The sequence below is a fragment of the Hipposideros armiger genome, unplaced genomic scaffold (assembly GCF_001890085.2).
Source record: "Hipposideros armiger isolate ML-2016 unplaced genomic scaffold, ASM189008v1 scaffold_55, whole genome shotgun sequence".
In the NCBI taxonomy this organism is placed as follows: Eukaryota; Metazoa; Chordata; class Mammalia; order Chiroptera; family Hipposideridae; genus Hipposideros; species Hipposideros armiger.
In genome coordinates this window covers 1,858,168-1,874,633 of record NW_017731405.1, presented here as the reverse complement: position 1 = coordinate 1,874,633, position 16,466 = coordinate 1,858,168, and the positions used below count along the sequence as shown (strand labels likewise).

At 35.9% G+C, this 16,466-nt stretch overlaps 1 protein-coding gene across 1 annotated transcript in view; it reads right to left on the bottom strand.

Moving 5' to 3' along the window:
• The window catches only part of AP3B1 (adaptor related protein complex 3 subunit beta 1), a 277,199-nt gene that overhangs the window by 87,978 nt on the left and 172,755 nt on the right, over nt 1-16,466 (bottom strand). Inside the window, exon 21 of the mRNA XM_019641001.1 lies at nt 9,351-9,423. Coding sequence (XP_019496546.1) covers nt 9,351-9,423 — 73 coding nt within the window. The remainder of the gene's footprint in view (nt 1-9,350; nt 9,424-16,466) is intronic.

The following is a 16,466-nucleotide window of genomic DNA, read 5'->3' as shown; positions in this document are numbered from 1 at the left end:
CGTGAGCTGCGGGCGACAGCATAGGCTGCAGTGAAGCTGCAGTGGGCTGCCATAAGCTACCGTGTGTGGCCGGCAGCCAGCGTGAGCGGCTGGCAGCCAGTTTGAGCTGCCAAGAGCCACCGTGAGTGGCCGTCCAGAGGCCGGCGACCCATCTGCCTCACCCAGGAAGAGCGCAATGATAATACCAACATGGGCCAGTGAAGCAACGTCCTCCACAACTAGACTGAAGAACAAAAAGGACAGCAACTTGTCTGTTCCCCTCCCCCAATTCCCCAATAAAATATTTAAAAAAAGAAAAACATCTTGTTTTAGTCAAGTTATTATCAAGTCATGGCAGGTCTTAGCTTTCAAAACATAATGGCAAATCCTATAACAAAATAAGGTTATAAATATCTTGAGTAATAGTTTTTGAAAAATTTTACCACATAACATTATCACTAATATTTATTATCCAGCAAGTTCACTAAAAGAAAAAAGAAACATTTTTTTCAGACTAATATAAAGAATAACAATAAATTTCCAAGAGAGTTCTCCAGTTGAGTTAGAAGTCTTAAAAGGGTGTTTAAATCCTTTCCCTATTTTATTCTCCACTGTAATAACTATAGGGGCACAGGTTATCTAAGTCCCTTCTAATTATACTTTGTCAGCAAAAGCTATGTGGTAGGTAAAAAATGTTTATTCAAACACTCCTATGTATTAGAGATCAGATACTTGAAAATCTGAAAATCTTTTAAAAAATGCAAATCTGATCACATTACTCCCCTACGTAAGACTCTTCACAGGCTCACAACTGCTGCAGGATGAAAGCCCAACTCCTTCATTATGTGGGCAAGGTCTCTATAATCTAGCTCAGCACTGTCCAGTAGAATGTTCTTTGATGATGGAATGCTCTGCAGCTGTGCTATCTAATATGCTGACCATTAGCAAATACACCTAATGTGCTCTTGAAATGTGGCTAGTATGACTAAGAACTGCATTTTTGTTTTCAATTAATTTAAATTTAAGTAGCTATGAATGGCCACTGGCTACCATATTGAGCAGCACAGATCTGCCACTAGACCAAGTAACCGTTTCCAAGATCTTGTTTCATGCTTTTGAGCCTTTTATATTCTATTCCCTTTGCCTAGCCCTAGAAGATACGTCTTTGCCTTGCTCACCTTGCAACTTCCACCTGTTAAGATACCACTTAGAGGGAAAGCCCAACCTGACTCACCTAAGCACAGCTTAGTACCTTCTTTGTTCTAGATATGTTTGGACACAGTTCTACGACCGTACTTCTTTCATAATATAAATTTGTCTTTACATGTTTTTATTTCTAGTAGTCTGTGTGAGCAGACTTTTTTAGTCCTTAGTAATTGCTCAACTGTTTGCTGAATGAAATAAATTCAAATGTGGAAAAAGTTTTCGCTTCTACCAAATTCTGAATCCATGTAATACTATAAAGGAAGTAACGTTTATAATTCGACATCACTTTTCAAAGCATCTTTTCTCATTTTAGTCTCACAATATCCTGTAAATTAGGCAGAACAAATATTAATTCATAAGGTTAGCAATACATATTTCTTGAACAAGAGCGAGGGAAAGACAAAGAAGTTAAGATATGGTCCTTCTCTTCAAGTAACATAAAACCTAACTGAGAAAAAAAATACACATGCTTGAAGAAAAAATAATAATAATGTCAACTACAAGTGAATATATATATATATGTATATATATATATCTATATATATAGTCATGGGACGTGGAGTACAGTGTGGGAGTGGAGTCAAGGGATTTGTAATAGATATGAATGATATGGGGGGGAAGTGGGGTGGCGGATTGGGGGAGGGGAGTTGTCACTTCGAGGGGTAAAAAGTATAACTATTGCACTGTGTTGTACAGCTGAACTAATTCTAAAAAATGTGTATTTCATAATAAAAAATAATTTAATAAAACAAAATAATAATACAGTCCCTAAGATATTGTCGAAAGAAGAAAATTTTCAAAGGCAATTTTAAACAAAACCTCTACATATACATCAGAAAAGGTAGAGGGGAGACTGGGTGAAGGAGGGAACAGAGCCCTAGGATTCTCACTTGCACTCCGGCAGTGTGCCTGAGGCATTACCACAGATCCGCAGGCTTCATCAGACCTGTGCTGAAAACCACTGTACAGTTAGCCAGTGCCATCAGTTAAAAAGACAAAAAAAACAAACAAAATAAAGGCCAATGGGGAGACAGTGAGTAAGGGGGAATGAAATCCAGTTTTTATGGACAAAACTGGCTCATTACTGGATAAGAAAATGTTATAAACAAAGGCTGAGAGGTGGGAAATTGGAAAGGTAAGGGAGCTGGGTTTACCCTATACACTAAATGGACTGTTAAAGATCTACCCAAAAGAGGACTGGTATGCTATATGGTGCTGCAGGATGGCTGATGATTAATCAGATGGGAGTTAGGGACAGACTGAAGAAGGGGCAGTCAGGTTGGCCGTGAGGCAGAATTTACAACAGTTTAGGCATGGTGTGAAAAGGAGTGAAGTAAGATCATGGCAGTGAGAAGGAAGAAAGGGCATTTATATTAAAGACATTGTAAACTGAGGCACAGGGATATTAAGACTTGCGAAGGTGATAAAACAAGCAAATGGTAAAACCATTGCACGACTAGAAATGGGTTTTTCTCACTTGGATCAAAATATGTTGCCTTTCCATGCAGCAGGTAAGTTATAGGGGGTTCTAAATGCATGTTTGTTCATTTGTTTGTCCATCATCTAAAATATTAGATGCCCATGTAAGGAATAAAAACGTAGTAAAAAAAGCCTCTCCTTTCAACTATGCCTTGGCTAAAGACCTAGGAAAAAGACATCAAAAGAGGAAAATTCACACCACAGGCAAGTTTGACTCTTAAAAAAAAAAAAGATAGTCTTTTAATATCATTTCAGAAGACAGAGGCTCTGGTATTAAATAATGACACATCTGTTTACAGGGTCTGGCAAGATGAAAGCTGGCATTGAAAGTTTATCCTAAATTGGATTCTCAGGCCAGTTGACTATGCTAAAGTATTTAATGTATAAGAAACAAATGGACTCTATGTAGTTAAAAAAAAAAACATATGGCATACAAATTAAAAAGAGACACCATTTCCACCTATCAAATTGGCAAAGGCAACTTTTAAATACAAAATCCAGTGTTGGTATCTTTAGGGGTATAAGGACTCTGGCAATCTCAGACTAGTATTGTGGAAGCTGGTATAAACTTTGTGGAAGGCAAATTTTACACAACAGGATTCTTTAAAGCCTTTGTCCCAGCAATTCTACTCCTGAGAATTTCTCTTAAGGAAACACTCATAGAGATAATGCAATAATATAATTATGATGATGTGTACTGCTTCACTGATTATGATAGCCCCCCCAAAAAAAGTGGAAACAAGTTAAATTTCCAACAATAGTAAACCTGTTAAATAGAATTTATTACAACAATACAAAGGATAATCATGCAGTCATTAAAAATGAAGTTGTTAAAGAATATTTATGGCATGGAAAGGAATGTGTATGATTGACAAAGAAGCAAATGATAAAACAGTATCTCAGTGAGATCCAATTTTGGCGGGGAGGAGATATGCATATGAAAAGCATCTGAACTGATACGTCAGAATGTAAACCCAGGGTATTTGGGTTAAAAACCCATCTTATTTTCTTCATTTTTAAAACTTTATACAAAACACTTTTTTTCTTTATTAAAGTAGATTTAATAATTATATAATTAATCTTCTGATCAAAGTTTTGCTTTAAAATGTAAGAGTAAGTTAAAACTTTTTTTTTTTTTAAAGATTTTTATTGGGGAATTGGGGGCAGGAACATTATTGGGGAATTGGGGGACAGGCACAGACAAGTTGCTGTCGTTTTGTTCTTCAGTCTAGTTGTGGAGGACGTTGCTTCACTGGCCCAAGTTGGCACCATCATTGCACTCTTCCCGGGCGAGGCAGATCAGTCGCCAGCTTCTGGACGGCCGCTCACTGCGGCTGCTGGCCGCTCACGCTGGCTGCTGGCTACACACGGTAGCCCATGGCAACCCACTGCCACAGGGGCTGCAGCCTACGCCGTCGCCAGCGACTCACGGCAGCCCAGCTCCAGGTTGAGCTGTTGTTCAGCATCTTAGCTGTAGAGGGCAGTGTCACTGGCCCTCATATGTGGGATCTGAACCGGGGCCCTCTGGCATCCCAAGCCAGTTCTTAACCAATGCACCATTCAGCAGGCCCTAAAACTTTTTTTTTTTCTAAAACTTTTAGTATGTAATAATTTAATATGTTACTGAACTTGTTAAATGGAATTTGCTGCTGCTTCTTCGTTATCATCTCCATCATAGCTAATCCTTATATAATGCTTATTATGTACCCAGCACATTTTTAAGTGCCTTTGCATTTATCAACTCATTTAATCCTCTTAATATTCCTAAAAAGTATGGCTATTATCCCAACTTCATACATAAAGCAATTAAAGCAGGGAGGGATTAAGTAAGTTGCCCAAGGTTACACAGCTAGTAAGTAATAGAATCAGGATTCAAACTCAGAGAGTCCAGCTCCATTGCCTTGTTAGCCACTCCATTCTACTGCCTCCAATACAATTTACTCAACAATATAATATCGCATGTCATAAAGCTTGTCTGAAGCATGATTACCGGTGGCTAATAAAAGTTTTAAAAAGACTTTACAGTTAGTTGTACTAAAATTGTAATTATATAGGTTTACATTTCCTATATTAAAAAAAACAACCCACCAGAATATGACTGCTGCTTTATGATCATCCTACTGAGATGATATGGCACAGGGTATTAAAAGATATTTTAATTTCCAAAAATATAAAATATGCTACTTCTAAGCCTAATCTATCGTTAGGCCATATATTATCTTAGCATAAATACTTTCTAATGTATTATCAACTGACCTCATAAAAAGTCATATAATTTCTTAATCTATAGGAACTGTGGAAATGTTCAGCCATTCTTTTTTCATTTTTTAAATAAAATGAAACATAAATTAACTCACTCAATTAATTAAGGCCATACCAGACTAATACCTGTGACTCTGATAACATCCCTTTAACAGATACAATAAGGAAATATCAGGAAACAATTCAAAATCACAGAATGCTTTTTTGTGGAGCCAATCTATTGCTAGGGTTGCTAACTATACTGCTTCCTTAGAGAAACAATGATTATTTCAGGCAGTGGCAAGCTCTTTCACTCCTCCATGCCTTTCCTCTCCTTATTCTCTTCTCTTGCCTCCAACTGCTTGACTAATTCTTACTTATACTCAGGTCAAGTGTTATATCCGGGTACTGCTAGGTGAGTTAGGTACCCCAATACCTAAAAGCATCTCTTTTTAATTTCATTTATAATGTAGTTATCTAGTTACCAATTTCTGTGGTTCTCCCATTACACTCTGAGAGGCCCCTTGGGTAGGGACAATGTCGTATCCATTTAGAATCTTTACAAGATAGCAGATTACCTAGATCACAGCAAGTGTTCAAAGAATATTTTCTGAATAAAGACATAGGTAAATTCAGGAATTGCGGTTTTCCTGATATGTACCATAATCACTGTGGATTATGAGGTGCCTCTTACATAAAACATAAGCAATGTGTCTGCCCCACCTTCAAAATTAATCTGAGAACTAAGGCCACTGGAGATTGACTTTTTAGTGTTTGATCAACAAACTGCTTGCCATGGGCAACAAACAACTACTGCAGGCTAAAAAGCAGCATGTAATAAAGTCAGTATTTTAGGAGCCGTTATCCACAACACTTTTCTCCCATAACACTCTACTTGTCTGTATCTGTAAGATCACATCGTACTTCTGCCATAAGGCCTTTGTAGCTTTTTTTTTTTTTTTAAGATTTTATTGGGGAATTGGGGGAGGGAAACAGCATTGGGGAATCGGGAAGGGGAACAGACAAGTTGTGTCCTTTTGTTCTTCAGTCTAGTTGTGGAGGACGTCGATTCACTGGCCCATGTTGATGTTATCATTGTGCTCTTCCCGGGTGAGGCAGTCGCTTGCTGGTCATTGGACAGCAGCTCACCAAAGCTCACACCCACTGCCGGCCAGCCCCACTGCAGCCTACACCGTCATCGGTGACTCACGGCAGCCAGCTCCAGGTCGAGCTGTTGTTCACCATCTTAGCTGTAGAGGGTGCAGCGTCACTGGCCCTCATGTGGGATCCGAACCGGGGCCCTGCTGCTCAGAGGTGGCGTCCCAAGCCAAATCCTAACCAACGCGGCACTCGGCCAGCTTCCTTTGTAGCTTTTTAATTTTTTGTTTCCCTCCTCATTTTTTCACTACACTTTGCACCTCTATTACATCTCTTACAGAAAATGTTACTTGTTCAGGTATCTGGGTCCCTAACTAGATTTCAGTCTCTGGAATAGAATGAGTAAATTCTATTTATCTGTTCTAGCAGCTAGCAAAGTACCTTGCACTTAACAGACATCCGCAAATGTGGGCTGAATTGACTTATTAAAAAGAGAGTTTCAAGTGTCATTTCCATAAAATATTTTTTAAGAAATAGTTTTTGGATATTAAAAGCAAACATAAATATATACTATATTGAGTTAAAATAAATGTTGGGATGAAATTTCCCTTCAAATAAAACAAATCTTACATTTAAATTCTTAAAACTTAACATTTAAGAAAACCATTGTTTCTACATATAAAAACATGCTTTTTAAAAGGATCAAACAATAAAAATTACATAATTCTACAGGTTTCTCTTTTTACCTTAGCTGCCAGGAAATCCAGAGTCAAATATAACGAGAAAATGTAATTAGTGCACTCTAGTACCTTGTAATATTTACTCTTAATTCCTTTTTAAATGTGCTTAACTGTTGTAAATCATAAAAGTTACATATGTATGTAAAATATTTATTGTCAGAGAAAGATATAAAATGTTAAGTAGTCTTTTTTTCTCCTCGCTTCTAGTTTAGTACTATATTCCAAAGGGGCTGGAGCTAACATTGTTAATTATTTTTTCTGTAGCCTTCCAGAAATATATAACGTACAGTCAAGTTTGTGTTTGTGTGGAGGATATAGCTCCTCTTTTATTTCCTTTTTTAAAAAAAACAAGTGGAATCATGCTAGACATGTATTTTTTTTTTAATTATCATATTTTGGATATATAACAACATAATTAGCACATAAAGATCTGCTCCGTTTTGTTTTTTTTTTAAGATTTTTATTGGGGAATTGGGGGAAGGGGAACAGACAAGTTGCTGTCGTTTTGTTCTTCAGTCTAGTTGTGGAGGACATTGCTTCACTGGCCCAAGTTGGCACCATCATTGCGCTCTTCCCGGGCGAGGCACATCAGTCGCCGGCTTCTGGACAGCCGCTCACCACGGCTGCTGGCCGCTCACGCTGGCTGCTGGCTACACACGGTAGCCCATGGCAACCCACTGCCACAGGGGCTGCAGCCCACGCCGTCGCCGGCGACTCACGGCAGCCCAGCTCCAGGTTGAGCTGTTGTTCAGCATCTTAGCTGTAGAGGGCAGTGTCACTGGCCCTCATATGTGGGATCCGAACCGGGGCCCTCTGGCGTCCCAAGCCAGTTCTTAACCATTGCGCCACTCGGCCGGCCCAAGATCTGCTCCATTTTTGTTAATGGTTATATCACCCTATTGATAGATATTTTATTTTCAAGATTTTGCTGTAGTAAATAATGCTGCAATGGAATTATTATATATAACCTTGCATATTTTTTAAAATCAACAAATATTTACTGGGTGTCTACTATATGCCAGGTGAGTATCAGTGAGTAAGACAGGAAAGGAAGGATCCTTCCTTGTTCTAATTGTATTTTAACTGGGTGAGACACACAATAAACAAGTAACAGAAATATTTAAGATAATTTCAGATAGTGAGAAATGTCATTAAACAGTCAAGAGTGATCAGTGAAGGTGTGTGAATGAAGGTGACTATTGAGGAGGGATTTGGGAGATAAGACACAGCCTGCCATCGATCTGAAGAAATGTTCTCAGTTGGGGAGCAGAAGAACAAAGGCCCTTCCTTGGCAGAAATGAGCCTGGTAAGTTTCAGAGATGCAAGGGAACTGAGCAGATAAGAGGCAGCAGGAGTCAGATCACTGCAGGTCTTAGAAACCTAGAAATACGAACTTTAAGTGTAAAATTAAGCCATTACATTAAAACAAGCATGGAATAAGATCTGATTTTGCTAGTTTATCAGTAGGTTAAATTCCTAGAAAAGAACTGTTAGGTCAAAAGGTGTGTGCAATTTACATTTTGATAGATATTACTAAGATGACTCCAAAAAGCTGCATCTACTTATATTCCTATCAAAAGCATATGTAGAATGTCTGTTTCTCCAAACCTTAGCAATAACGGATGTTGCTTTAAAATCTTTGCCTATAGGTGAAAATTATGTAAACTTTAAAATCTTTGCCCATCGATGAAAAATTATTCAAATTTGGCTCCACTTTTATTTTAATTTCTCTATATTATTTTTCCATATCGTACATTTTAATTTCTCTATATTAATAATTTGCCATGACTAATGGAAACAGACCAGGTAAATAACATAAACAGAACAGCTCTATGTTTTGTTTATAAGAATAAGACAATCTAAAAACATACCTCACCTCTAGCATGGAAGAACTATATTGAAAAATGACAGTTTAATATTTACGAAATCTTACTTGTTATTACTCTTCTCCTAGTGCAAAAACTACCTACTAACAAAGTCAATTCCACGATCTCTCTCATTACGCAGGAGGATTTAGGGGAGATGATGAATATACACCTTTGCACACTTGGGTGAGTATATTTGTAGAGTTCCAAGTTCTTAGAAGTAGATTTGCTGAGACAAGGACTTTTTTGGGGTTAAAATATTGATAGGTATAGTTACGCTGTCCTCAAAAGCTTTGTACACATTTCTGCTTCTATCAAAAGTGTGGCAAGCAGAAGATGGTGGTGTTCTTTACATTTCCAATTACTTTCCTAATTCCCTATTTCCTTAAGTTAGATGTCTCAACCCCCATAAACAACATTTAACAATGTAGACGTTGTTATATATGGATATTTATTTACTAAAACGAGTGAGTATAAATTACCAAAGCAAACACTCTTAAAATGAATTTGGTGTACTTTTATTTGGCGAATTATAATTATTCAGGTGATACAAAACTGATATGCTAAAAAGATGAGAGAAAGACACTATAGAACTGATTTCTAATATTTTCTTGCCTTATTCATCTATAAATCTTTCATAATAGATGTTAATATATTTTGAGACATGTAAATGAATGGTACCATAAAAATAAAAAATACCAGTTCTAAACACAGAAGAAAAAATTTAAATTTCAATACTTACAATCATCTAGATCTAGAAGGGAAACATCTTTGGTAGCAGGATTTCTATCTTGCTTTGTTTTTTTTCCTTTTTCCTATAAAATAAGAAATATTTCATGTATTGCATGTTCTATTTTAAAAATCTATGAAGGAGTCCTTAACGTTTCAACAAAACCTTTTTCCTCTGTTTAGTCTTCCAAGAAAAAGAAAATCAATTAAAGCTTCCGTATGGTTACACAAAATACTTTTGAATCAAAATTTTTATTTCAGTTAGCATACAGTATTTCTTCCCCACCATGCAAACTGTTAATTATTCTAATATATTTTGTGTTTAAATATTAGAAAGGACCTTCAGAAGAAAACTTAATGGGAAACTATTATTATTATTTTTTTATAATTAATTGAAAACTTTTTGCTAACATAAAAATGTAATTTGGCCCTTTGGTAGAAAGTGTATAAAACAGTCTTGAAAATAATTTCTAAACAAGTTGATTTAAGAAAAAGAAACACTCAAACAATATATTCTCTGCTTTGAGACTGTCAATGGCTTATGATAGATTAGCCTTGCTAGTAGTTTGTGACAGGCATTGTACCAGGTACTTTATAGTTCAGCCGTGGGTTGTGTCAGACTTCTTTTGCCAAAGGTATTCATTAAAATCTATAGATGACATTTTCAGGCTCCTGCTCTTTATGGTTGAAAAAGTTCATTTATTTTCTTTACTGTTTTCCTTTAGGGAGAATAAGTATTTCAAAACATATCTGCATATAATTGGGGCTTCCTCCACTTCAGATTTGCTTATTTAGTCTACTATATTTTTGAAATGTGTCCCTAAGCCTGAGGTATGTTCACAGTTTGCTTAGAGAGTCAGAAAATATGTGTAATCTTAAAAAAAAAAAGGATAAATCAAATGCATTATCAACAAAGATTAGGGTATTAAATAAATGTATTTAGGGCAAAGTCACTTATCTTTATAATCTATACTTTTTTACATTAAGTCTTCCCAAGTTAAAGGCCAAATCTTAAGTTTTTGCTAAAGTGGTTTCATGTATGCATTCATTCATTCATAGATGTATATAGAATTTTTAATATGTATCAGATTCTGTGCTAAGCAATGCAAGTAATACATCCAAGACAGTCACAGTCCCTGCCCTCAGATAACTTATAATCTACCAAACGAGTTTATAGTTTACCGTTTATGTGAATTATTACAAATGTTTGAAGTCTTCCTCCAACCACGGGAAGGTATCACTGAAGCAAAAGGTATATTACTCTCATTTAAAGTCTACAACTGTGTTAGAGCTGTTACTACAGTGCACATACACGAACAAGAGCAATACATCAAAATTATATGTTAGATAACATTTTTAAATGATTTTAAGTTGTACTGGTTTTTCCCTCTATGCCAATACTTAGAAAAAATATTTTCAAGGACCATACAACAATACTCATTAAAACACGAACTGAAAACATCAGCTTTGCTTTTCTTCCACAAAATAATTATTTTTGCCATTGAAAACTACAAATCATCTAGATGGGTTTTAATTGTCATTAGTTAGTTAAGAACATTTGCCCCTCTCTCCACACCTCAAGTGAATATCAATTTCTAGGACTTGGGTAAAAAAAAACAGAAGAAATGTTAGTTCCGAAGCTGAAATGTGAAAATTACAAGTAGCAAGAACAGGTTGAGAAAGAAAATGCCCATCTCAACTAGAATATCATTCCTGTGAAGAAAGAATATGTAACAAAAAGAGCTTATCACCATGTGACTTATCAAAATGCCATGCTGAGCACAATGGGTGTAGCTTCCTGTAAGCTCTCATGGTGCATGACTGTCTTTATGAACTGTGACCTTCCCACCTGAAAAATTAGAAACCTATCAAATCAAAATAAACTTAAAGCAGGAGGCAAGTCTGTACTGTATTTTCTACTTCACAGCTAAGAGTTTGTAACAATATCTATTAAACACACATCAGGTCACATACAACAGAGGACAGAGTGAAACTGGTATAAAGCCTAAAACAGAAAGAAAAAAGGCTCTAAAATGGACAGACTTGCACTGACTTTCTGGGAACAGCAAATACCCGGTGACAGAAATACAACATTAGCAACAGATAATGGTCATTTCTACTGAATTGAAAAAGCCTTGCATTCTGAATCAAGGTTTTAAAAAGCTTCATGATGTGTTTGGCATTCCTCTCTTATATTATATTTCATTTTTCATTTTAAAAAATCCATAGTAAGTTCAAAACATTTTCATACTTAAAGGATCTACTATAAAAATAAAAATCTGAATTCTAAACAAAGAAGTTAAGAGCCCTATTCCATCAAACATTTCTCCATTTGCAATTCATCTTGGTAATAGAGACAGAACCTGGGTAAATGCATATAGGACTTGAGGCAGGAGATTTTTCTTGCTCAATGCATAATTCATGTGCTCCGCCTGCAAAGTGTGTAAAATGAGAATTTCACACCGCAGCATGAGCCATGGAGCTGCAGAGAAAAGGCAGATGAAATCATATTTTACTTTGTGAATTTTATTTCTTACCCTCCCAATATTTATACAAAACCATCATTGACAAACCAAACACATTGACAGATCACCCACTGTTTCCATTGTGTTAGTACTTGAGAAGAGATCAGGCAGAAACACAGACAATTTGTTTTTGTATATTTTTTAAATAGAGAATTAGGTTTTTAACAGCTGAGTGACTGTATTAGACTTTTATCAGGACAACAGTAACTGATCTTAAAATCTCACTACAAAAATACCTAGTTATCAATTCATCATCCTCAAATCTCCATTTTGTTTCTATGGTATTCGATTATACACCTCAACACATCAACATTTTCAAAATGAAATACAAAGTCACAGGGTTAAGAAACTGATTTCTATTGAATATATTTCATTACAAATAATAAATAAAAGATCCTGGAAATTCTTATTAAGCTCTAAATAATACAAACAAAAATATGTAATAATATATCTGTAAAGATTTTTAATGTATTATGCATGTTCATTTTCATGCTGATTGAAGAAAAAAGCAAGTAGAAAAAAAGATCTGATATGACAAGCATCAAATATGGTTCCTAAGAGGAAACCATTGTAAAAAGGTTTGAAATTTAAAACTATAAAACAGGGCAAGTGATATATAAAGTTTGTCAACCCAGACTGTGCTTTCAAATCAACAAAAATTCAAGGCTAATTTTCAACCTCACAAGGCAAGGTATTTGCATGAAATATTTTCAATTAGAATTACCAACCAAGGACAATTTAATGACTATCTTGCCTTCAAGTCATCTAACAAATTTGATTTAAAAAATCTGAGGCTCACACTTAACATTGCGCTTTAAAACAAAAGTACATTACCAGCAAACTGATACTTCTTTGTAAGTTAAAAATTAGTCTAAACAGTTAAACAAATCTTCCCTACTAGATTACACCTACTTCAATAAGAAAGCTTGCTTAATGGCATTCACTTTTATTTAAAGATTTCAATTGAAGTGAAATGATATTCTGTTCTGGAGAACTTAAAATATGAACTAAACTAGGAAAGATGTAAACTGCAAGAGGCAAGGCTTTGAACTGTCAGAGTAAGAAACCAATATTCTATGATATTCACGGAAGTTATATAATTGCAACATACACAAATACTTGTAAAAACACAAGTAAAATTTGTTTCCTGTATCTCAAATAGGGCAGAAAACCATTCAGAAAATAGTTCCTTTCACTCTTATCCACGATCTATCTCAGACCACATGCCAAATATCCTTTATCCCCAATTATTTGGGGCAAAAGAATTATTTCATGAAAAGGATTAGACTCAAAATATTTCTCTATGAAATACATTTCAGAAACAAACATCTACAAATAAAAATATGCTTGCCTATCAAAATATTTGTAACTGAAGAACAAGATAATTTTTTTTTGGTCTTTACTGACGATATCTGATCTTAAATAAGAACATTTCCTAATCAATAATACAAACAAACACGACACCAGAATGTATGACTATAGTTTTGTGTCTTATGGCTATGCTGGGGCCTGGTGTTGAATGACAAAAACTCCAGGAACATAAAACAATTTAACAGCGGTTCTAAGCCTTTGACTGTCTCTACACCATTCACATGAGTAATACCCTCTCATCAGTAACATTTTTTATTCTATACAGTCATTCTCAACTAGGAGAAGTGAAGGGAGCACCCTCTGATCTGGGGCCACTTTCTCCTCAGCTTGTATTTTCTATAGTAAGAAAAATGGCATAAAAGAAAAAACAAAGGAATAGAAATGGGAAAACATACAGCATATTGAGAACCACAAATAGTCCATTGGGATTAGCACACACACAAAACAAAAGGGGTTAAAACTGGAAAGGTAGGTTTGCCATGCAAGCCTGAGGGGTTTACGGAACTCAACATTACCAATGGAGCTTCATTAGAGGTAATGTGCACATTACCAGCTGTATAGATTGGTGTTGGGGAGGCATCTGAGAATGACCAACAGCAATGGCCTATGAGTGAGGTAATGAAGAGATGATCTATTTAGAATGGTGGTGAAAGGAAAAGAAATAGATACGAGAAATAATACACAGAATCTCTAAGATTTGGCAACTGTGTACACATGGATGAGGCAGGAATCAAAGATAAATCTGGGGCTACAGATCTGGGAGAACAGAAAGAATGATGGTACCAAATGGTAGAGCATGTCTTCTGGCTACACAGTAATACCTTGGTTTGTGAGCATAATTCGTTCTGGAAACAAATTACTCGTATTTCAAGACATCACTGTTTACCACATTAAAATGTATTAGAAATGTTTGCTCATCTTGCGGAACACTTGCAAATCACGTTACTCACAATCCAAGGTTTTACTGTATTAGGTTTGGGAAACCAGTCGCTCCAGAGAGATCTAAGAATTTGGGAAGAAAAATTATAGCTGCTGTAGGGACTTAGAGATGTTATGGAAGAACTCACACAAATGTTTTAGCTGAAGCTATAGGAGTAAATGAGTCTCACAACAGAAAAAAATGTAGAGGAAAAAAGACTAAAAATAAATTAATTTACATCGATTAATATTTTTGAAAAAATAATGTGTAGTAGGCACTAACTTTGGGGCAATGTTCACACTTTGGTGTCATAAGGGGGTAAAAAGAGAAGCAATTAAAAGATAGAAGGTAAAAGAAGTCAGGGGAAAAGTCGTAAAAAGTCGAGAAGGGTAATTACTAGTAAGAGAAAGCAACTGGGTTTGGGGAAAGGTCCCAGCTGACTTTTCAGAGAGCAGATCTGTAGGAATGGAGAGGAGTAAAAACCAATTTAAAAGAGACTAAGAAATAATTGGGTAAAGAGGTAGTGGGTGGAGAATATCTAGATTATTCTCAACTCTACCACACATTCTCTCTCTTCTATACCCTCCTGCCTCCCTCTCTCTTTAAATACTGGGAAAGACCTGAGCGCTTTGGTTGACAGAGGAGGCATTAGTGGGGGAAAAGATTGAAAGTGCAAAGGAGGCATATGGTTATCAACAAACAAGACCAAAAGGAAGTAGGACCCATTGCTGGTTAAGTGGACAGGGATGGCTTACTCAGAGCTACTGTATTTTCCCATGTAAAAGATGCCCCATGTATAAGATGCACCTTAATGTGAGGGCCCAAATTTTGAAAAAAAAAATGTATTACATAAAGTTATTGAACTCAAGTTTTATTCATCATAAAAAAGCGAAATTCAAAAAAAGCGGGAAATGCAAGTAAAAAAAACCTACAAGCACTGTATAAGACGCACCCAGTTTTTAGACCCCAAATTTTTTGAAAAAAGGTGCGTCTTATACATGGGGAAATATGGTACATTTAGAGAAAAAGGAGGGTAAGCAGAGACTGTGTGATGGGGAGCAGAGAGGTAGGAGACCCTCACAGCAGATGGCAGTTCAATCTTCTGCAGACAGGATGAGATCACAGGCTGCAGGTAAAGGGTCATCCCTGAATGCTGACTTATAACATGAATGGTACAAAAAAGAGTCAGAAAAAATACAAGAGACATAAGAGCTATAAAAAAATTTTGCTTCCTTTTAGCAGTGGTGTTCTATGATGCTAATATTGTTGGTCTCATGGAATTAATGTTCAAGTTAAAAAATGTTAACACTGCTGTTTTATATTTATATAGTGCTTTACACTGAATTTTCACATCTGATTTTTTATAATAGCACTTGGAAGAAGTAGAGTGGGTATTAGCATTTCTACTTTATAGATGAGGAAACTGAAGCATAAAGATAATATCTTCCAACAAGTAGAACACTATAGCTATCTCATAAAATGACTGTTTTCAAAGCCATATATTCAATGTACTTCAAGGTCTCATTTTCATGCTCAATATCCCCAAAACACATTGTCCAAATGAAAGAAATGGAAGAGAAAGAGTAAAAGTATAGATTTAGTTGGGCTGCATATTTAAGGCATATGAATTTTTAGCACTAACATACTGTCATGCTAAATTAAGGTAAAGCATCCACCATCTGGTTTCATTACTCATAATTTAGAGCAGAAGCCACAACACTTGGTGCAAGGAGGACTTTTCTACAATTATACAGTTGCCCATTATTAGAAAATTGGTATACTCCAAATCACTCAGAAAGAAACAGAGAGAGAAAAAATAGTTACGGTGGATCCAAGGTAGCAAATATTCTAACTGATAAAACAATCCTATCTGTCTATTACAGATAGGAAAAGCCATTCTAATATACAGGAAATTAGCCACATAAGCAAAACACAGACATGAAACTATCAACAATGTGAGCAACACATGAATTTCTCAAGTCTTAGCTCACTGCAATATGTATGCTGATGTTCTACAGTAAAATATTTTCAATTATTAAGAGATTTAATCTGATCATTGAAAGAAGAAACAAACTGAATAGCTGACCTGCAGTGCCTCTATGGCTTTTTAATGGGGTCCTAAAACCCTGCTTCTAATATTATATAGGCACTAAGGTCTATAATTTTTCAACTTATACAAAACTTCATAAGGCTAACTCACTTTAATTCCACACACTTGACAATCATTCATTTCTTGTTTGGTCATTTTAAAAAATCACTTATTGGGCCGGCCGAGTGGCGCGATGGTTAAGAACTCGCTTGGGATGCCAGAGGG